The sequence below is a fragment of the Amblyomma mixtum genome, chromosome 2, assembly GCF_055824585.1.
Source record: "Amblyomma mixtum isolate Tamu chromosome 2, ASM5582458v1, whole genome shotgun sequence".
Lineage (NCBI taxonomy): Eukaryota > Metazoa > Arthropoda > Arachnida > Ixodida > Ixodidae > Amblyomma > Amblyomma mixtum.
This window is the reverse complement of record NC_143013.1, coordinates 269,523,943-269,547,644: the sequence shown is the minus strand read 5'-3', so window position 1 is coordinate 269,547,644 and position 23,702 is coordinate 269,523,943. Positions and strand designations below refer to the sequence as shown.

The 23,702-nt window shown below is 45.9% G+C and overlaps 1 protein-coding gene across 4 annotated transcripts in view; it reads right to left on the bottom strand.

Annotated features, from left to right (window-relative positions):
* Usp32 (Ubiquitin specific protease 32) overlaps positions 1-23,702 on the bottom strand; it is a 51,018-nt gene that overhangs the window by 2,599 nt on the left and 24,717 nt on the right. For 3 of the 4 annotated variants that reach the window (XM_089573938.1, XM_089573939.1, XM_089573941.1), the window contains 15 exons: positions 21,310-21,391; positions 19,773-19,847; positions 19,251-19,389; positions 18,689-18,794; positions 17,496-17,599; positions 14,297-14,572; positions 13,333-13,616; positions 12,492-12,706; positions 10,519-10,734; positions 10,234-10,424; positions 8,970-9,056; positions 6,241-6,361; positions 4,034-4,225; positions 3,298-3,753; positions 362-454 (listed from right to left, as the gene is read on the bottom strand). In XM_089573938.1, coding sequence (XP_089430064.1) covers positions 362-454; positions 3,298-3,753; positions 4,034-4,225; positions 6,241-6,361; positions 8,970-9,056; positions 10,234-10,424; positions 10,519-10,734; positions 12,492-12,706; positions 13,333-13,616; positions 14,297-14,572; positions 17,496-17,599; positions 18,689-18,794; positions 19,251-19,389; positions 19,773-19,847; positions 21,310-21,391 — 2,637 coding nt within the window. The remainder of the gene's footprint in view (positions 1-361; positions 455-3,297; positions 3,754-4,033; positions 4,226-6,240; positions 6,362-8,969; positions 9,057-10,233; positions 10,425-10,518; positions 10,735-12,491; positions 12,707-13,332; positions 13,617-14,296; positions 14,573-17,495; positions 17,600-18,688; positions 18,795-19,250; positions 19,390-19,772; positions 19,848-21,309; positions 21,392-23,702) is intronic. The other variant, XM_089573940.1, reaches the window with a different exon arrangement.

The window sequence follows — 23,702 nt, the reverse complement described above, 5'->3', positions numbered from 1 at the left end:
TACAGCAGCAGAAAAGCTTGCATTAACTGAACTGTTGGAGCTGAAAGCAATGTTGAGAAGTTGCTGTCAAAAGAAAATAATGCACAGTGCATGTGAAAGGACAATGCAAGCTATTGAAGTCGGAGCTAAAAGGTGACAAAGCACGCTAGTTCACTTGCTGCACTAGAATGTGTCAATGCACACACACAAAAAGATTGTTTTAAGAAACTTGTTTTCTTTTAACTGCTGCTTACCCACTGGAATTCTGTGTCCAACATGCACCAAATTGTGCAGACATTGTTGTAAACATTGGCAGCACCAACTACTGCGTACCTGATATTGTTACTACAACTGCACAATCGAAGCCCATCAAACGACTCACCTTGCAACTGCTGTCATTGTAACAGTACCACTTGTTGTTTGGGTTACAGGCATAAGAAACATAATGCCCTCCACCCAGAATGCCTGTGTGACACTGCAAGAGAGGGGAAAAAAGTATTTTAAGTGATGCACAAGTAACAACTAGGTCTGACAGTATTTCGACACAAAATAATAATAAAAAAACAAGAGCAGTGTCACTGGGAAAGAGTTAAAAGTTGCAACAGTTCTGTTGAGTGAAAACACACACAAAAAAAATGAAACGTGTGTACATGCTACTCCCAACTAGATTTTAATTTGAAAGGTGTAAAAGCTTTTTCCCAGCTTCATGGCATACACACTCGCACGCCACCCCTGTAAACAGCAGGTGTACTCCCACTTTGAACCTATTCCAGGAGAACGTGATGTAAAATTACTACTACCATGACTCAATGCTTCTAGAAGGCGGATACAGGTGCGAAGTTCATACGGTGTAAGTTCACATGTCTTTTGATGCAGGCTTATGCATTTTTAAAGAGATACTTGGGTAAACTGCAACCGAACTTTTAAAAAGACGTACCATATTTACTCACGTAATAGACCCACTTGCATAATGACCCCCCCCCCCCTTTTGTAGTTGATAATTTAATTTTTTTTTTGTTCATGTGCTAGCTTTTCTTAGCACGTTACTAAGTTTTGTGCCGTCCACAGTGCAGACCAGCGTCTTTAGTGCAGTGTCTTTAGCTTTTGATCAGAGCTTCTGTAGGGGGTGGCACACTCAGTGAATTTGGCAGAACGCAAAGACGCTGGGCGCCCTTGACAGGTATGCTGGCTGTGCCAGTATATGCTTAGAAAGTTGGCGAGCACTCAAGCATCGGAGAAGAGCGTAGCAGTTTGAACCAGAACACTATAAAACATCCTCTACATTGAAATACTATAGAGGAAGCAGGTCCTTCAGACCACAAAGTGAGTTGGTGAGCTCAAGACTGGAAACGAAAATGCCTAGCTCCTCTCGCACCACAGCTGATGCTTAAACATTGCACTACACACACTTAACCGTCTTGCGAGCTTTCAGCATGAAACTCCCAATGTTCATGCGCGGCAGGTGACCTTGACAATAGAACGGAGAAGCACACGTAGCTGAACCTAACCAAACACTGGCAAAACTTTCAGTTCACCCGCCCTGGTGTCTTTGTGCAGCGCTCCCGACCGGAGCAGCACGTAAAAGCCAGTGTGCGGCGCGAAGGAGCCTAAGTTCTGCCCTGCCTGAGAGGCGGTGATGAGCAAGACGACAGGGTAACAGCACCACACGAGTTGCAGTCATTACGTAATGCATGCACTGGTGATACAGGTCCTGTGGCACCATACATTAGCACCGCCAGTAGCCAGCTCTGTTCGTAAACGTCGCCATACATAAAAAGTGGCAAAGAAAGCTGAGCGCGTTGTCCCTTGTGAAGGAAAGCTTAGGAAAAAGAGGCGACTGATGTGGGGCACTCCCCAAGACTCGAGTGCGACCACCAATATCTACGAGCCATCCTGCAGTGCATTTCATGCTTATGTCTACTCTCGATGAAGAGATAGTCTGACTTTTTTTTAACCTCATGTAAAAAAACTCGCACTTGACCTTCGGGACCAGTATTCAGCATGATCGCTTTATCTCGCCGAAGCTGGTCGGCGCTGTTGACTGTCACAAAATCATCCGATTGCACCATGATACAAAAAACACCTTTCGCAGTGAAAGATGCTAAACACTGACGACAAAAACTCTGAGTGCGTCCTTTTGTTGGATGGAGGGACGGACGTATATGAAATTTCAACTCGAAAAAAAAAAAAAAAGAAACTTTTGTTACCCACATACGAACCCACCCCCAAAAATTGATGTCAACTTTTCTTGAAAACAAAAAAAAAAGGGGGGGAGGGGGGGGGTTCATTATGCAAGTGTAAATACGGCATTTTCTGCTGTAAAATTTGGAGTTGAATATGGGGTACCTTTTCACACCACTTGATTCAAACTCGCAGTGTTGATAATGACATTGAGAGAATTATGGACTTTGCAATCACTCTGTGGTTTAACCTCAGAGATTATGCAAGCGAAACGGCACGTGATGTCGCATTTTGCCTGAGATAACAGCTTGTGGCAGAACACTTTATTTGATTTTTGGCCAGGTCAGTAGAGACTGTAGCCACTGTTGTCACTATAACAAAATAATCAATCAATACAGGCCAGTTTCTCTTTGCACTCAGTGTCCCTTTTATGGAGACAAGAAGGACTGAGACTCGTGGAAGTATGTCAGTAAGGTGTGACACTTTCCCGGAAAAGGGTACGGCTGTGAAAAGCATGGCTGCAAATGCCTGACCGTGGCGCCTGTAACCCTGTTATTACCAAGTGCAGTAAAATATTCCTTGCTGCAATGTATGCCTTGGCCAGTGCCACGCAACCACGACTGTTAAACCAAAACTTCCGAGTGAAAAGGGGGGTAGAAGGCCCTTATTATGACAAGGATGTTTAAGAAATGGGCTTCTAGTAGCACAGTAGACAACAACAGATCAACAGTATGTGTCAACACAAAATTTGCAGTTGGATTAATGCTGCCCACCCAAAAAGATGGCCGAGATGAGTGAGCAAGCAGCAACACAAAATTACACTGAAACCTATCATTGATTGTAGTATGTGTACAGTAAATGTGCTACTTCAAAAGAAACGGTACAACCAAATAGTGTTTTATTTCATTAACCAAATTTTTTTGTGATAGCCAAATGAAAGCATACCCTTCAACAATAACAAAAAAATGACACTGAACAACATCTGAAAAAGCACAGAAGCCCGAGGAGCTAGAGTTTCTCACCATGCACAGAGCAAACTAAGCCTATTTACTAGTATACCGGACGAACTTCATGCACCAGGTGACGCTGTGGAAAAGGACACCTACACCAAGGTCAAGCAGCAAGAGTTGTGCTCACCGCTAAGGCATACATCTGGTACTTGAGGTCAAGCGGACTGTAGCCTGGGTGCAGCCGATGCTTGTGGTGGTCCTGAGGCTCCCCGCCACCGCCAGCATCCACGCTGCCGTTAGACAGTGGCACTCCATTGCGGGGCCATGGTGCCGTTGAAGCCACCACTGTCAACTGCTGCTGTTGGGCGTTCGAAGAGAAGCCCGACCGCAGCTCGGCAACATCTGGTCGGCCCCGGATGGGGCTGGCCATGCTCGACCGGGAGGGCAGCTCAGGGTTCAACCGCTTGACTAGGGGGGAGGCCGTGGGCTGGGCCTGCTGGGAGCGGCGGAAACTGAGCGCTGCCTTGCGTGGCACTGGTGACAGGTAGTCGGTTGGGTCAAAATCCTTGAAGGGGAAGCGCACAATCTTCTGCGACTTGACCCACTTGCCATTGAGCAGCTGGAAGCGCTTCAGGTGGATGATCTGCAACAAGCGTGAGAAGCAGGGTCACAACAGCACGACAGTGGTGAAGAAGGTTATGGCATAGCAGTGGGCATAAAGACTACTTGTGGATGCACAATCAGGAGGTGCTGCTCACTGCCCAGCAGACATGCTAGTTTTGTCAACAGAAAATACCCAGAAGTCATGCCTCACTATTTTGCATTGAGCAGGTATATTGTCTCTGAAGCTCGCTTGGTGGGAACTAGTAACCATCTAATACACATCTAACATATCCAGCACATGCAGGACTGTGCGTGCTCACCAAAATGGGGGGCAGCCGGTATATCTGCAGCTTTTTGGTGGCCAGCTGATGCTGCTTGCAATGCGAGCAGTAGTACTTCTCCCGGTCACCGAGTTGCTCCTCCTTCGTGAAGGCCGCAAGGCAGTCGTGCACGCTGATGGGCTCCACCTTCTGCTGCCGCGTGCGCTCCACACTCGGGTGGTCGTTGAAGACCTGACACAACACAAGTCCAGCCGCAACGCAAGTTTAGAAAAAAGGCATTACACAGTCCCTCTGAAAGTTGGAGCTGAGGAAAGCAGAATTTTAAAGCTGTTTGAACTGTGTAGCAGTTAAGGTGTCTGCTACAACAGACCTAGTAGCAGGCAGTGTCAGAGGACGCTCGTGAACTTTGCACTTGCGAGCATAAATGCAGGAGGGTACTAGGTATGTGACAGCATAGGGAAAGCCGCAAAGGACAGAAGGGCGGAGGAAAAGGCTGTCAGCGCAAGAGCCATGTGTGTGAACTTGTGTGTTGTTCAACGCCAAAGCATAAAGCCTCTGACAAAACGAAACATAGCGACGTGACTTCACCAATAAGCTCAATATTTCGTTCACAATCGACACTTTTAGTTGGGTACACACATCACTCACTGCATTGTGTGTGCTGCAAATGAAGCAGATATAACACTTTTAGTTTGCCGTGCATAATGTCCCTCAAGTGCACGTGCACACAGTGGTACCATCTAGCGACAAGAAGTGAAAGCATATAGCACTGGGTAGAGTAAACTTATCCGTAATTATTGATGATTACGAGCCATTTTTGTTCCAAGAAAAACTATTGAAGTACAAAAAAATGATGTAAAAGCTGCTAGAAAGCTGGAGAACTGTTTTGCCAGGTGTCGTAGTTACAACGAAAACGTATACTGCATATAGCTAGCTTGGCCTAAGAGCTTGAAAATTGCCATATCTGGAAAAAAGTGCCACTCATTGCTCTTACGTTGACATGTTGGCGGCTGTGTGAAATAAAATGAATGTTACCATTTAGAGTGAGCTATTGTTCCAAAGAATGCAGCGGAGACATGTATTCCTTCCGAAGTGAGTGAGCAGCATGTCACCATCTCGTCAACGCATCCCATAATGAGCCCGAAGTGCACGAATGCCATGGTTTGTAGTGTGCGTACACTTGCAAGAAGCGAGATATGTAGTGTTCTGCGCGTGCGCATTCGTTACCAGCAGAGTCACTACGTGCACCTAACTAAAAGTTTAATATGAATCTAGTTCCTTTGAAAATCCCATGCCCAGTAGCAAGTGTGGTGCCACACAACTAGACAAAGGGTGAAAATCTCATCCCAGCCTTCAGCAGCACATAGCATCGTGCTTAAAGCCTCTAAGCTTCTGTGGGGGAAATTTCTAGGTTCTGTGAACCGAGAACAAAGAATCCACTAAATTCCGCGGAGACATCAAATTACAGCCGCTGATCAATTTTTCAGGCTCTGCGGGACCCGGAAAGTGGTGTGAATAATTGCGCCATCCGAAAAATCCGTGAACTTAAAAAATAATCCTTCAGCAGAAAAACAGTTTTCAAAATCACAAACTTCGTGGCTCCCCATGTTCCGCTTGCAAGTGACTTATATCTGAGCCACAATTATGCTTTCACCATATCCGCACCATCCTGAATCACAATACCAGTGATACGGATGCAGGTCATGCCGCGAACGAATGGACGTGCCGCGCAAAGGAAGGACAGCGAGTTTCCATGGGCAACGACGCCCATGAATACCAAGAGGTAACCCCTCATCTTCGTTGCTGCCTTCCTTCCAACAGCTGCTGAGGCAGATGAAGAGCCATTGCAGGGTGTTTAGGGAATTCTGTGCAAGCAAACAATCGAAGGAGCCACAAAGCCTTGCAGATTATAGAGAACCATGCTTCCCCTGCTAGAAATAATAATAAAAAACACAGCGGCCAACAACATACTTTTGTTCATGTGCGCTTCCCTGGTGCGTTTTTTTTTTTCCGTGGCCCCTTTAAAATTTTAAAAGCGGAGTTCTGTTGCAGCAGCATTCAGGAGCAACTGAGCAATTAAGAACTTTCAAAGCTGCCTTCTTACAAAGCTAGACTACATCAAAGAAATGAAATGCAAAGGCTCTGTAATAATATTAAACCCTACACAGCTAGTGCAACTCACAAAAGGGTAACTGAGGAGACAGTTTTAGACCACACAGTAATGCTGGAATATCACACAAACTCACCCTTTCCTGTGAAGCTTGGTACCTAAGGTGTAACGCAGTTGGATCCCAGTCAATGGACAGGTACAAAGAGCTAAAGTTGAAGTCTGCATCATCACAGTCTATTGGGCAGCCACGGCAAAATCTGGAGAAAAAGGAATATACTAAAATGTACACTTGTGCCTCCACAAATACAACTAAGTGGATTGCACTTAAGAACATGAGCACAACCTAAGAGCACAACCAAAGAAAGGGCACCACCTAAGAGCACAGCCAAAGAGCACAACCAAAGAGCACAACCAAAGAGCACAGCCAAAGAGCACAGCCAAAGAGCACAACCAAAGAAAGAGCACCACCTGAGAGCACAGCCAAAGAGCACAACCAAAGAAAGAGCACAACCAAAGAAAGAGCACCACCAAAGAGCACAACCTAACATAAGAGTGGATAAACAACCTCAAATAAGGTTTAGAAGCAATAAAACCTGAATAACTTGTAACTGGTTTGTTTCAAAACCTGGTTTGCAAATTTTCTTCTGTCCAGAAATTTTTTATGTAGATTTCGCCAGACAATTCAAGTAGTCCGTGGACCTCTGGATAATTTGTCGACTCTGGCCGAGACCCCCCAAGATTCGCAATGGAGGCAAACGCTTCAGCAGCTCTGCAGAGCAGTGAAACTGAATCTCTAAGAAGACAACCTCAACCAGCGTCTACATGAAGCTCTATTTTGTTCTGTGTGCTAGCCGCAGCTTTTCTTTTACTTCCTGCAGGAAGCGCAAGCGCAGGCCCTCATACGTATAGTTCTTTCTCTCATTCTAAGATAAAAAAGCTTTCAATGATGCACATGGTTGCACAGCAGCTCCGCTCTCCACCCAGAAGTGAGGCTAACAAGGAATCTAGAAAGTGTGTTCAAAAACGCAACCCTCCGAGCAGCACCTGCCTCATCCAACTCTTTCATGCACCACACAGCACCATACATGACAGCAATGGGTCTTGCCAACCACCTGAACAAGGAGATGCATGAAGGTGCTGTACAGATTTTCAACCAGCTTAACTGAAATCCTGGCGATCACATATGACATTCGTTATGGCAGGCAATTAGTGCCTGCCCACAACGCCTATATGGTACAATGGGCAAACCACATGCGAAAGCAGCCATGACAAGCCTGTTCAAACTCCGTGCTGCAGAAGCAGCTAAAATGAAGCTAGAATTGTTTCACACTACAGTAGAACTGCATTATAGTAAAGTAGCTCAGACAAGCAAAAACCTTGACAGTACCAGGGTCTTTACTACATCAGCTGTTGGTAATGGCAGAGCTCTGAGGATGCGCTCTGGCAATTATCTGGCTACTCATGAAACACAAAAAGTGTCGGTCTATATATAAAAAAAAAAAACTCAGAAATACCTTCCCTACTTCTCTTATTGTCTTTTTATGCAATGATTATTTTCATTTATACATTTTATGTTATCATGTTTTCGATTTCGTTTACACCTTGTGAAAATACTGCACTTGCACAAATACAACGCAGCTACTAATATGATGCGAGTCTGATTCCATGTGAAACCAAAGCTTTACGTGAACACGGCGTCGTCTTCCATGACCCCAGCATCGTCTTACAAGGCCTCAGCATCATTTAAGAGGCAATACTTCAAAAACGCGCATGACACAGTGAAGTGCAGAAAAACCGCCCATGCAGTGTTATCGTGCCTCCGCTGCTTGCCACTGCTGCCCCGTGCTGCAACATTGCCCTTTTCTGCCGCACTTTTACTGGTTTTCTTTTCTCAGTGACCCATGCCGCCTTACTTCCACGTTCACAGCCAGCTTTACTTTTTTTTTCCGTGCGTGCAGTGTGCTTTGCCTCGTGGCCTTAAAAAGTTGGCTTCTCCTGCAGCTCTCTAGCTTGGTGGTGAAGCCATCTCAAAGCGCGCCATTTTATCGTAGTCTTGTTTGCCTCATAAAGTAGGCCTCGCGATCCTAAGCTTCTTGCCTGTCGTGTTGTCGTCATGCCATCATTTCCCAGAAAGTACGCCATGGCCAGATGCTCTTTACCATAGTCATTTCTTCGAAAAAAAACTTTGCTACAATCAAAAAAATATATGCAGTAGTCTATGGAAGGCGAAATGGGACCGCAGTTTCACTTTACTATAATCAAGTTTACTACAGCGGGGTTCTACTGTACTAAGCCTGATGGCAGTAACATCAAAGGGCTGCTCATAGTTTGCTCACTAGAAAATATTATCACACCCACCACGAATCACAAAAACTAGCACTGATTAGTATAGTCCTTAAATTATTTTTCAAATTCCAAAAATTCAAACAGCTCAATTATTCAGACAGTGTCACAGAGCCATCCGTAATGTTATACAGTTATTGGGGCAGTTAAGTTTGCTTGATTTGAACCTTTTTCCTATTCCCTTCAAGTGAAAAATTGGTCAGAAACTGTACTTAAGAAATTCTGTTCAACATAAATAAAATATGATATGCCGGTGCAACAAAGCTTTGCTTTTAGTCAGAAATGCATTTAATCAAAATCTTGCATTCCAACACACTGAGTTAATGAGCTTCAACTGCACTTTGCTGCAAAGCAAAGCAGAACTGCAAGGAGCTTGTACTGAACACTATCTTAATTAGAGTATGGAACTTACTGTCCTTACAACCACTGTAAGCAGTAGCCATACACACAAATTGCAGGCACAAAAATACAGCACATGGAATATTAAGCTGCAAAATGGTAAAAGGCTGTGAGCACACTTACTTGTACCAGGGGCACCAGGCACACATCAATCCATCCTTATGCACAGCCTTCAATGTGAATGGGTACTCATATCCAAGACTATCGTCACTAAAACAAAATCAGAAGACAGGACATCAGCATCAAGCTATCACGGATATTCTGCAAACACGACCACAGTTCACCGCACCTCCACATGCACACAAGCACCCCGAACTGAAAAGCTTGTAAATACAGCTGAACCCATCACTTCAAGCTTCAATTAGATTTTTGTGCTTAAGATAGATTTAATATTACACCTTTAATATACCACGTATAAGCATTGTCCTGGTTTTTGAACCAATGCTCCAGACACTCAGAGTTTTTCAAATGTGCACTGCTGATGAAGTTTGCTAGGTATCAAGAAAATTTTGCACACAGTTGAATCTTCCCATGACTTTAGAGTTCAGCAAAACTTTGAGGCGAGCTAGTTAATCCTGAAAGCCGTAAAGAACACTGGCAAGGCAAACATCAAGGCGAAAAAAAGACAAGGAACAAGTGCCAACTTTTGACATTAATTGTGAACCAGGCTGGCGATTGTAAGAAAGGCACGCACAGAAAAAAAAAAAAAGACACAATCGAGGCACTTTCACACAAGCCTAGTACTAGAGAACCAATACAGACATATATTACTGGCACATTTATGCCCTAAGTGTTAGAAGTCTATCACATGAGAGAGGCAGCGTATGTATCGGCTAATGTATCGAGCATATGTCTATGCTGCTCCAAGTCCAAATTGATGTTTTCCGAGCAGTTCGAGTAAAAATGAGTCAATCGTTGCATTTCTTTACGTACCGCCTTTATTTCTTTATATTTGCTGGCCTGATCCATAAATAAAGCCAGAAAAACACTACAGCACAGCAGAAGACAAAAACACAAAGAACAGAAATGAACACCATGGGCGCTGTACTACAGTGTTTTTCAAGACCATGAACCAACAAGCCCACAAAGCCATACGACTTAAATAAAGCCTGATGAAAGTTAATGCTTGATCGCTGATCTTCCGCTTCGATGTGTCTTCGCAGTGTGCTTTTACAAACACTTGCAACAACGAAAGCTGGCTTCGACACTGGAAAGGGCAACGGGTGTGCACACTCCACTCGCATGTACTTGACGGTGCCCCCGCTTTCTTTGTGCCGGCGAAACCAGGCAAGCCATGTCTGACATCACAACTCATGTGCCTCAACAACCACCCACGCATCCTGGAAGCTTCCAACAGTGGTAGTGCTCCATCAACTGGAGTACTCACCAGTCCTGCGCGTGGTTGGGCACAGTGGCTTCAGAGGGTGGCAGTGGGGAGACAAGTCGTGCAACTTGTGTCCAGACGAGCCGGTACAGGTCCTGCCGGCTCGTGCCTTCGTGACAAGGCAACACCAGGGGCAGGCCAAACAGCGTTGGCCGCGTCTTCTGGGATGACAGGAAGTACACGTCCTGCCGCATCTGCAACAGGCGGAGCCACACACGTTCGGTTTCGAACAACCACCTCTCCCACGCTTGCAAGGAAAACTGCAATCCAAAGCTCAAGGGTACTCACCATCTTTCGATGGTAGGCCACAACAAAGTTTCTCCGCGGCAGCTCGGACAGGTCAGCCGCTGAGCAATTGCTTGTAAGGCTAGAGCTCATGCCAGATGGCAGTTCTGGGTAGGATCCCACCCCATTCCAGGATCCCGAGTTGGCGGCACTTCCTGAGGATGTTGAACCTGGGGTGTCTGGCCGCTCTGGCAGGCCCTCGTTCCCGGCCATTTGTCCCTGGTTAGCGAGAAACAACCATCAGTTACCACTGAGAAGCCTCCCAATCGTTACAGTTACATTAACCAGGGTGCAAGAGTCTCAGCTGCATGATGTCACATCCTGAATGGAAAGAAAAGATTGTTACTGCTACTACAGATCACAAAAGAAGCAATAAAGGAAGTGTGCAAATTGCACTGCGGTTTCTACACACTGCTGTCAGATAACAATGTGCTCGCGTGAGGGTAAGCTAAGCTAGGGCACACAAGAGTGGCACCGAGGAGTGCAATGGTCCCCAAGTAAACTGTTCACACTATTTCAGGAAATTGTTTTCAGGGACTAAATGAACATTTTCTGATGCGAGTCAGGCACCACATATCCACTGAGGGTCTCAATACTGCTACAGATGGACAGACAAAGCCACTGCTTCCCATGGGTTTGTATCACAAAGGATGACACCTTTAAACCCTGAATACTTTTGTTTGAAAGATCTAAAAAAAGAACTGCGGCACTGCCTTCAAGGTTGAAATTAGAATTCCAGCACACAGTGAAATGCAATCAAAGTGCTATGAATGATGTATTGCAATGGTGTGCAGTGAGCCACTGCATTCTCACATCAGAGAAGCGCTGAGCTTAGCACTGAATTGTGGAAACAAAAGCACTATCTGAAAATCATTAACTACTACAGCGAACAGTAACACCTAAATAATTCAAAGTGACAAGGACAGTGAAAAATATTTGAAGTAACCAGGTTTTCGAAGTAACCGGAAGTAACCGGGGAGGAGGGTGGGGGGTGACGTGCAGATTTATATTTCGAGTAAACTTTGTTTGACCAGCCAGGAGCGCAAGTTGCGGAGTCAACTTAACATTGCTCATTATGACCTTTGTAGAGTTTTTTAGGACATATTCGTGAAATCGGCATGCAATTTGTGCACTTCCTTTTTTGAAGCCTTAATTTTAGGAAAATCCATTATGCTATACTATGGAAAGTCCACGGTGCACAATTTAAGCACCACTGATGCATTTCAACATGACCGAAGTTGAATGTGATAAGCTATTTATGCTTTTCCTGCTCCTCTGACATAGTGTGCCCCTAACTTGAACACTGGCACCTGCCCCATATTTTCGCACTTTCAGTGACTGCATGCATATATAACTTGTTGCTGCACAACAAACGCAATCTGCGCAACCCTTTTTATGCTCAAATACTGGAATCTTTCAAGGCGTAAGACAGCTAGAAACTTGCCTGTGACCAACCTTCGCAAACACTCCCATGTTTTCATTTAAGCAGTTCTGTGAAGTCACAAAGAACCTGGCATGCTATCTGTGCTAATCAGTGATAAAGAAAAGAGTTTGCATAAAAGAACATAATGAACACAAGCTTTCCAAGGTTTTGTGTAACACAAGAGCTCTAGCAATATTTGTGACATCCAGTCAGACTTGAATCAAACAAACATAGCTTAAGAGACGCCACAGTGTCGGAGAAAACAGGCAGCAACATCAACAGCGGTGGCAACACGAAAGGCAAGAAAGAAAGAACATATAAAAAACAGGATGAGCAGCAGCGACGGCAACAGCGGCAGCAAGTGGGGGGGCAGCGGGTGACGGACACCGAACTGATGGCCACAAAAGTGAACGTGAGGGGCGCCACTACGCACACAACTTGAGGTATGTATGCAAGGAAGGTGCGCACGCACGGGGGGGGCATAGGCTGCTGCGCACAGACACGGACACATGGGTGAGCCTGGGCGCGCGCTGTGTCTCGAGGCGGCACTTACGACCCTGCTTACGGCCCCACGGGGGCCACACCGGCTGCCACCCCGTCTGCTGCAGCAAAAGAACGTTGCGGTGGTGGTCACCTGGCAGGAGGAGGGGGCCTCCCCGGCACCCGCCATTGAGCCCAGCTCCATGGGCGCCCCACACAGCCCCAGGCCATCACCCGAGGGAACACTGCCGTTGACCAGCGGCTTGCTGCTGTGCGGGCCGTTGGCACCTGCACCACAATGCGGCACACGGCCTAGTATCAAGCTTCTCCACCCTTTGTGTCCAGTGAGCAAGTGCAACAGTGAGACTTCTGAGTGATGGAGACGACCCCAATTGATGTCCACTACAGCGCAGCCACACAGCTGGCGAAGAAACACTGCAAAGTCCCTTCAGATCTAAGCAACTAGCTACAGAGGCTTGGAAATCATCTTTACTTTGTAAAGCTCAGCAGTTCAGAGCTCCATTTCAACTACAATTTTACCTCCCTTGCTTGAAAGCTGCTCCACTATAGAGAATTCTCTAAAATTTACGCAACTCACAATAAATGCAGTCACAAGAACTACCGGTCGGATTGGTTGGCTCTCATCCTTTGTGCGGCCTTTTTGTTGTAGCATACTGTAAATGAGCACAGCTGCACATGAACCTCTTGACAAATGAGCACTACCACTGCAGGAGAGAAAAAGAGAGAGCACCGTACCACAGTTTTAGAGCCCTGCTGATGCACTTACACAATGCCTAAGCTCCTACTCTGCAGCTGCCAGCTCCGACTTGCGCCACTACTCATGAGATCCTTAAATTCTGGTAACCTCTTTCCTGTTTACAATATTCGCAATAATAACTGTAACCGATACTCACAAGTGACCACCATCCTCTGGATCTGGGTGAGTGTCTGCGGTTCCCGCACGTGGGGTGCTAAGGCACCGCCCTCGTCACACTCAAGGGGCGGGGCCACTTGGTAGGCGTACAGGCCCACACCCCCGGCCGTGGCCTGCACCCGGCGCTCGTCCGGCAGCAGGGCACGCACCACGGCACCCCACACTTCGGCCAGCAGCAGCTGCTGTGGGGCCAGCCCACACAGCGGAGCCAGCTGCTGCTTCACTGCCAGGTACCGCTCGTCCGGGTTCAGCTGCAGACCATACCTGCGCAAAGGGAAAAAAAAAAGCATGCTTACTCTGAGCATGCTAATGACATTGCCCTCTTTGTCTCTTATCGCATGCATCTGGTTTTTACATATGCCTAGTTTTCTCTTCACTACTTTTAGGCTACCTCCGCTCTTTAAAGCATGCTCGATTTTCTCCATGTTAAACTTCCTGATGTCGGCTACCTTGCGCTTATTTATTAACTTCAACAGCTCTACTAGCTCTATTCTATCTATGGAGTTAGACGTCCTCATGCTTTGCGGGAGTATGGTGGCCGTGCCTGGCAAAGGACAGGGTTAATTGGAGAGACATGGGAGAGGCATTTGCCCTGCAGTGGGTGTAGTCAGGCTGATGATGATGATGATGATGATGACTGAGCACTGTTCACTTGGACTAAAGCCTCCATACCAACTAAACCTTAGCCTAGTGAAGAATGCAACCACCAACCACTTCCAAAGTCAGCAGGCTGTCATTTTGCTTACTAGCTTCAATGCATTCCCAATAACATCCACACTGACGCCAGCATCTCAATACAATGAAGTAAGGTTCTCAGCTGTGCTCTCCAAAATCGGTGCATGAAAGATATTTCCTTTACGCATTTGCATATATATTTCACACTCTAAATGAGTAAAAAAAAAAAAGAAAAAAAAGAAAAAGTAGCCGAGGGCATGCACACACACCTGATGGGCACGCTGCCATCTAGCCGCACCACGACCACCTCTATGTGCACGCAGCTCTCCATGGGAAGCGGCAGCGAGAGGAAATTGAAGGGGTCGAACCGGACACTGGTGTTGCCGCACACCTTGCAGGTCACTGTCGACTGTAGCTGGCCATGGAACAGGTCCACAACCACCGACCGGTTGCGCAGTACGTGATTCTCCCAGGCTTCGCGTGCAACTTCGTCGTCAGGGCGCCCCGCACTGTCCTTCAGTTCTACATAAGGCTTCTCCTGGACCCTGTCAAGCATAATGAAACAAAAAAAAAGGAGGGGGAAAAGGCAGCGAGGGATTTAAAATTCCAGTCCAATGCCTGCCCTGCACACAGCAGTAGTACCACTGTGGATTTACCTGCGTTGTCTAGTGTTTCTCAAGTGACTATTCTAAACATTCCATGCCTAGTAGGCATCTGTCAAAGCTTCAGAAAAGCAAGACACTGCAGACGCATACGAGTTGTTTTCAAGTATCAAAGGGCGTGCATGGCACTGCCTAAAAATGAAAAGCTGACGAATTACTAACAAAGAAGCGCGCACGGCAGCTTGTGGCTGCAATGAATGCACTGCCGAATTCGGACTTCAAAGAACTATTCGCATAATGGTAAATTTACAGAATGGAAGCCTGGCCGGAGGTCTCCAGCTTTTGAGATAAAACTGCACTGCAACACTGATCTTTCGCAGTTCCGACAGATGCTTTACTGCACGCACACTGTCGGAAATACCAAAGCAGAATTGCTCCGAAATGATGCAATGCCTTCACGACCCCTTCACAGTGCGCCGCAATAAAAGTGGAGCCTCTCCACAAGCAGCACTGTCACGTGTTAAGAGGCTCCACAGCACAAACTATGAATGGTATGTGACGAGTGCGCAGTTTCAGCGCACATGAAGAATGGAAGGACCATGGCGAAGGAAGCGAGGGAAATGTGCATCAACCCTGGAACAGAGATGTGCTTTTTGGCGAAAAACTGATAGGCCAGCGACATGCAAATCAGGTCTGAAACTGCACAAAACTGTACTCCACAGGCTGGCTGATGCATGGCAAGGCTGCCATTTTATTGTGGTCTCGAGCAAAACTCAGAAAAGCAAACTAAACTATTTTTTTGCTGACGGGACCTTCCGAGCGTTGTCATGCCTACCATTGCGTCCATGTCAGGGGTGTGCGGGTGACACAGTACGAAGCAAGTCAGTCATGTGCGAATATTTAATAATTTCATAGTACAGTATTCGATATTCGATTCGATCCGAACGTATGGCATTCCGAATCTCGAAGTATTCGCCTCGAGTGAATAACGTTTCGGTACTCTTGCTGCGTGTGGTTTCGATACAGTGAACCTCCTCCACGATGGCACCATGGTGTGTGCAACCAAATCTACGACTCTTTGCCGCATGCCTGCACTCCTGCACGTATGCCAGAGCTGGTCTCCGCGTGCTTGCAGCAGCAGACAATTAACTGACGTGAGCTCATCTGCATCAGAGTTAATGAGTGTCCATCACTAGCCTTGACTGGGGGCAGTCCAAATTATCTGAATTTCTAACTAACAGCGATAGAATTAAGTCAAAACCTGCGATAGTGAAATCTCGAGAATACGAAATTCTCGCCGCAACGAAATAATTCCGAACTCCCGGCAAATGCCCATAGGGGCCAATGTATTTCGTATCTCTCGGTAACGAAACATTTTCGTACCGCAATCCCACGATAACGAAATTTGCTGCAACGTCGGTCCGCGTACTGTCTCCCATATTATGAATAACAGCGTCAAAAAAGCACTCAAATTGAGCAAACTGCAATAGCGCGCTTGCATGGCTGCAGCGAGAGTGTTGGCGCCTGGCAACCTTGCAGCCGGAACGACTTTAAAAACTTTAGCCACCTTGAGCCGGTGCTAGCCACCATACCGGCACAGCGCGTGTCCTCTGTGATCGGTTCCGCGTGGTTGTTTATCTCGGAGGCTATGTTCAGGGAAGGCAGCCTCGCAGCGACACCATCAGGGGGCGACACTAGATCATCGGCGCTGCACTTTTAGGCCTGCGGCTTGAGGCCTTCGATGCGGACATGAGAAAGGCAGGCAGGTTGGTGCATCTTTTTTTAGACAACTGCACCGCCCATCATGTTGATATGGAGCTCACAAACGTGCGCTTGTTTTTTTTTCCGCCCGGGTGCACTTCTGTTGTGCAGCCGCTCGACCAAGGCGTCATACGAAGTGTGAAGTGCGCCTACAAAGAGAGGCTAATTCAGCGTCTCATTCTTAACCTCCATCACAAGCGCCCCACCGATGTGGACTTGTTCATGGCTCTTGAGATGCTGGCCGCTGCATGGCTTGCGACGCCTCCGACCGTGATTGAGCACTGTTTCAAGCATGCGGGCTTCGCCCCCACCCAGCAGACATCATGCATGGACGAGTCGCCAAATGAAAACGTTCTTGAAGACACACTTCACGATGACTGTGCTGCCAGTGCAGTGCCGCAATCGCTGGCCAACGCATGGGGTGCACTTTGTGCCGTCGACAACTATGTTGTTCCAGATGGCCTCAGTGTCGATAATTTCGTTCGCGCTGATGACGACGTAGTTGTCCATGAAGAAATGACCAATGAGGCTATCATCAGCAGCGTGTGCGAAACTGATGACACCGAGGACCAAGGTCCACAACATGGAGAGACGGTAAACCCGAACCCGAGGAATGTGTTGGACGCCTTTGACACGATCCGGTCGTTCTTAGGCGCACACGACGACGACGTGGCAATGGATCACTTCTTGCAGTGTGAGAATAGAACCATGAAGTTGCTGCAAGGCAAGGCTCGGCAAACTAAGCTGACTGACTTTTGGCAATAAATTTTCTTTTTGCGGGCTGTTTTCTATCTTTTCTGTCTCATTTTCGTGGCAACGAAATTCTCGCGAAAGCGAATTTTTTTGCTGTCCCCGGCGATTTCGTTATTGCGGGTTTCGACTGTACTAGGATTCAAAGGACACAACACATGGCACATGTAATAGATGGAACATACACAGTTGCTCCATCCAAAAGCAACAGCAGCTGCTAAGAAGCCTTTATACAAAGGAAGGCAAATCTTCATTATTCTAATTACCTTTTCTGCCCACTGCAGAGCCATTGCATCTGCTGCAGAACAAACTATGCTAGCTGCCCTGTGCCAGCCCTGCCAGAGTGCCAACTCACCTATTTAAATCCTCGTGCAGACCATCAAGAAGGAATGCCAAGAGCTCCTGAGAGTCGTGCTGCTGAAAGCCGTTGAACCTAGGTGCATACTTCCCAATTGTCCACTGGAAGAGAAGCCAATGCCATCATGCGCACACATGCTGCAAAGGCAACCTCAATGCAGAAACACAAAAGTTCCCAGTCATGGTCAAAAGTCTCCATGCCAACATAGCTGCCGCTTGGTGCACTTCACTGTGGGATGTACCCCTAGTGCTCAAAACCTATGTGGGGCAGAAAGGATTCTCATTCACACTCCTCATGAGCTGTGAAGTGCAAAAGGGTGCTAGAAGAAGACTGAATAGCAAACATGGTGGCTTAAGAACTTCTGTCCATAACTACCACACATGGAAGGCCTGCGCTCCACAGCTGGTGTTGAGTGTTCAAATCTTAGTTGCATGTCTACATGACAATTTTCCAGCATTTGAACAACTTAGAGCTAAGGGTCCGTTTTCTGCTAGAATGATCAAAAAACTGAATAAAACACAACAAAAAAATTAATAGTAATGTGCGACATCACAGCCCTTGCAAGCTTATTTCTGGTCCTTATAGCTGTTGACAGCATGCTTCGATGATAAGGATATTCATTTTCACACAGAAAATTTCTTTGGAGTTTTTTAACACTTTCTGGCCTCAGTGACACTACAATTCTATGTCACAAAAAAAAAAAAAAACAGCACTGGGCTAGATTTGAATTCTATGTTACAAAAAAAAAGCACTGGGCTGGATTTGATCAATAGTGCCTACAGCATAAAAATGCTACCAAGTTGAAAACAGTTTGCTGTGGACGCACCATTAGCAGACTAAGGTCATTGCTTTTTACTGCATTACTGATATGGTTTTCAAGCTTGGATGTCAAAATTGACCAAAATCCAGATTGTTACTTCTGACCAACACAGCAGCATCCAATGAACAACAAACAAAAATGATCAGTTACATTACATATTGAGTAATATGGCTTTGACATTCATTAAAAAGGGATGGGCCCAGCAAAACTATGAAACTTGTTGGAGGAAATTGAAGTATTAGTTATCCCAGCCTGATTCACTCTGCCTATATATGCCTACATTCCACTTAACTTAGTAGAACTGTGAAACGAGTTTCTGAGTAGCCCTAATAAAATGCTGAGTAAGCCAGTAAACTCGAAAAACACTTACCCTTAGTTTGAGTGGCGCAACAGTTTTGGACGTCCCACTCCAGAGATCATGAACAAGGTCACCATAACGCTTGGCAATGTGGCCTTTCATTCCTAAGGGGTTCATCCTGAATGAAAGGGACAAAAAACACCTTGATCAGGCTGGCACAAACAAAACCACAAGAAAGGTGCTGCAACATCGTACTCACAAGCGATCCGGCCTGTGCACAAAATTGTTGACTCATGGGTCTAGCTGAAAATTCGATGTGTGTGGGGGGTGCTAACCGTACATGACGACTTCCCCCAAATATAGTGGTTTACTAATAGAACCTTGTGAAAGTTTATTTCCCTTCTGGTAATCTGCTAGGATGCATGTGTACAATGGCAGTAGTTCTTAAGTGATATCTCAAAAAACGAAGAAAAAGAACCCTCATGGGTGAACATCAATCCCTCTACTTCTACAGTAGACGCTTTGTCGTGTGCAGGATGTTTCAAACAATATAAACAGCCTGAACTTCATTCATACGCCTCCACTGCCACAGGAACAATATCGGCAAGTGGCAGCAGTTAGGCCAAGCACTGACCTGTTCAGCTCATAGAGATGCTTTTCGTTGATAAAATACTGAGTGAGTGGCCTTGTGTTGCTGACACATTGAAGAGCCGCATTCATAAAACAGGTGTTGCCAAGGTTGTTCAGGCCTGTGGCGCCTTTCTCTGTGGGGCCTGTGAGCAGATCAAGAAGAACAGTCTGCTGACGCCACAGACATCACTGAACGAGCAATAGCCAAGCACTGGGAAGCGAAACGCAGCTACTGCATCTGCAGAAAGCCACAGCTTTACACCTTGGAGCAGTTTCAAATAACTAACAAGCTTTTTAAAAAGCCTGGAGATCCCACATCCCAAAAAGCGAGATTAATGTGTTCCATGGGGTCACAACATGCATTCAGCATTGCAAAACATAATTCGGTTTGTAGCATTTTACAGCACTTCCGATCATTCGCATTTACATATGAAAATGAAGTGCCAAAGAGACGTATCCCTAGTTATAAACTGTAAACTGTACTAGTACATCTGGTTAAAAAAAAAAGGAAACAAACGCTACTTACCTTGATTCTTTTGGTCTATTTTGGAGTTAATTATGCAAGACATTTCTTCCGGCCATGTCTGGTCCTTGTTTCTTACTAATAAAAAAATAAAGAAATGAACAACATTAGTAACAGCAATCAATTAACACAAAGATCTGCTAGTAAAATGCTGCACTGCCGAATATCAGGAACAAGAAGAAAAAAAACAGCCCGACAGAACAAATCACTTCTACCAAGTAATCACTATCACCAGCCAGATTATGTCCACCTAAGAACAACGGCATCGCCAATTAGTGCGGGACCTCCTAACTCATCTTCTAACTGGCTGCCCACTGCACTGTTTCCGTTCCTTTGGAATCCATGTAACCAGGTAAACTTGCACATCCAGCACATTTGGGTGCTCACTGCGTCAGTTGCTCCTTTGTCTGGTAGGTGGCGCCACCTGTCAATTCATCTGCCAGGCTGACTTCTTTGCAAATGAGAGTCACAGATGAGAGCAGTTTTTCAATAATTCCGGACAGTTCGGGCAACTGGTAGTGTTCAATTACGTATATACTAGCTTAATGAACCCACTTTTTATTTCTTTTATTTCCAGAAAAGTTGACAGCAATTTTGGGGGGGGGGGGTCATTAAATGGGCGAAAAAGTTTCAACAGACATTTTGGAACAGTTGAAATTCCACATCACACGTCCGCCCACTCGTCCTTCCATCCATCATCAACAAAAGCCCGCGGTCAGATGCGTTCGCGTCACCAGTATTTAGTATCGCTCAATTCGAAAGGTGTTTGCAGTATCATGGTGCAATCCGTCCATTTTATGATAGCTGGCAGTGCCAGCCAATCACAGCGAGACAAAGTGAACACGCTGAACACCCTCCCCTGAAAGGTGAGGTGCACGTTTTTTATGCGAGGTTAAGAAAAGCTCACAGAGTGAATGTGAATGTTTAAGACCTGAGGGGTCAGGCAATTTTCGCTCCTGATCTTGCCAGAAGATCGCTTGGGGGGTCTGAAAGTCCTGTTTCCTTCATAGCACTTCAGTGTAGAAGATGTTTTATAACGCTCTGGTTTAAACTGCTATGCTTCTCTTCAATGCTCAAGTGCTTGCTGGCTTGCACACAGTAGCGCAGCCAGGAGCCAACGCCAATGCCGCTGATGCTTCTGTAAACAAATGAGCCATGATCTTATCGCATAGCACCTTGGCACACTGCCAAGGTATGCGCTGCAGACGGTGTGAAAGCTGAGGAATGCACCAAGAAAAGCTAGCGGTTCGAAAAAATAATGGTATGAGTAAATTCTCACTGACAAAAGTGAGAGGTGGGATCACCATGCAAGCAAGTGGGTTCATTTCGTTACGGAACTTCTCAAGCAATGTATATTCCATGATATGCCATCATGTGTGCATTATTCGAACACAAATAGCCAGTAGTTTGCATACAGGAATTTTTTTTGAGTCCTCGGCCACAGATGGAAGACTCTGTACATTGAGAGCAGTTTGCATTTGGCTTCCATGAAGTTAAATGCAATCAAATCAAAAATGGCAAGACAACAGCAGGAGCTCACCTTCAATGAGAATTTGCTCGCCATCCTCAACCCCAAGCTGCTCCAATGTGAAGCCTTCCTCTTCAAGTGGGGCGAGATTATTCTTGGGAACAAAATCAAGGATGTCAAAGTTAACACACATGGCAGAACACAGGCACAAGAAAAAAAACTAGTAGAAACAGTGTGACAGAAGCCAACAGCCACAGAAACCAAGGGGCACAGGGGATTTTTTTTTTCAGTTATTTATTTTGTGGTGTTGATCAATTTAGAATATTACTGAATATGTTCTCGTTTTTAAATATAACTGATTAGAAAAGCAGAAGAAAAAACAACCACCTGCCGCCGGTGGGATCCGAACCCACGACCTCCGAATTACGCGTCCGGTGCTCTACCTCTGAGCTACGGCGACGGCTGTCAATTCTTCTGCTTTCGGGGGTATTTATGTTTACAAGTAACCTAACCTTGAGAGTGTTCATCAGCGCCACCCACGTTCATAAGCGGCGGACGTAGAACGTCCTGAGTTACCGCAGGTGTGACGTAGAACGTCATCGAACGGAGCGGGTGGAAGCTGCGTGAGAACCCTCTTATGCTTCCTAAGGCGTCAAGGCTGCCAGAATCGAGGCCCTCGCTAAGCAATTAAGCAAACAAGGGAAGGGGATGAGGGGCTCGTTATAAATATGACAGAAGCCAACAGCCACAGAAACCAAGGGGCACAGGGGATTTTTTTTTTTTCAGTTATTTATTTTGTGGTGTTGATCAATTTAGAATATTACTGAATATGTTCTCGTTTTTAAATATAACTGATTAGAAAAGCAGAAGAAAAAACAACCACCTGCCGCCGGTGGGATCCGAACCCACGACCTCCGAATTACGCGTCCGGTGCTCTACCTCTGAGCTACGGCGACGGCTGTCAATTCTTCTGCTTTCGGGGGTATTTATGTTTACAAGTAACCTAACCTTGAGAGTGTTCATCAGCGCCACCCACGTTCATAAGCGGCGGACGTAGAACGTCCTGAGTTACCGCAGGTGTGACGTAGAACGTCATCGAACGGAGCGGGTGGAAGCTGCGTGAGAACCCTCTTATGCTTCCTAAGGCGTCAAGGCTGCCAGAATCGAGGCCCTCGCTAAGCAATTAAGCAAACAAGGGAAGGGGATGAGGGGCTCGTTATAAATATGACAGAAGCCAACAGCCACAGAAACCAAGGGGCACAGGGGATTTTTTTTTTTTCAGTTATTTATTTTGTGGTGTTGATCAATTTAGAATATTACTGAATATGTTCTCGTTTTTAAATATAACTGATTAGAAAAGCAGAAGAAAAAACAACCACCTGCCGCCGGTGGGATCCGAACCCACGACCTCCGAATTACGCGTCCGGTGCTCTACCTCTGAGCTACGGCGACGGCTGTCAATTCTTCTGCTTTCGGGGGTATTTATGTTTACAAGTAACCTAACCTTGAGAGTGTTCATCAGCGCCACCCACGTTCATAAGCGGCGGACGTAGAACGTCCTGAGTTACCGCAGGTGTGACGTAGAACGTCATCGAACGGAGCGGGTGGAAGCTGCGTGAGAACCCTCTTATGCTTCCTAAGGCGTCAAGGCTGCCAGAATCGAGGCCCTCGCTAAGCAATTAAGCAAACAAGGGAAGGGGATGAGGGGCTCGTTATAAATATGACAGAAGCCAACAGCCACAGAAACCAAGGGGCACAGGGGATTTTTTTTTTCAGTTATTTATTTTGTGGTGTTGATCAATTTAGAATATTACTGAATATGTTCTCGTTTTTAAATATAACTGATTAGAAAAGCAGAAGAAAAAACAACCACCTGCCGCCGGTGGGTGAAACAGTAGAAACAGTAGAAACAGTGTAACTCTGCACAACCACTGCACTAGGATTACACCATCATGCACAGCTGTCACCAGTAAAGGGTCTTGCAGACACGAGTGTCTTAAAGGGGGCGCAACTTTTAGCATTCTTTTTTTATTTCTTGATTATTTACAAGAAATCTGTAGAGCATATTGGATGTAATTTTATGACCACTCTTACAAAAATTTCACTGCTACATCTCCAGAAAATCGTTCTACAATAAAGTCGAAACTCATTACAGCAAAGCAGTTTATAATGAAATAATGGATAAAACGAAGGAATGATGATTCCCCTTGGAGGCTTGGTCAACACGGGCTAGAACGAGCTATGGCTATTACGAAGTAATCGCCCAGCCCTTTCAACTTCGTTAAAACAAGGTTCAACTAATATTCTCCTTCTGAATCTTATGAAAAGGCTGCAGTAATTAAGAAAATAAGTATGACAGAAGGCTGGTTCAAGATTCATTGCGTTCTTAATGACGTGCTACAGGTCAAGACATCCTTAGAATTTTTTTTTTTTTTTCGAAAAGCATGAACTCTGGTTTTGAATTT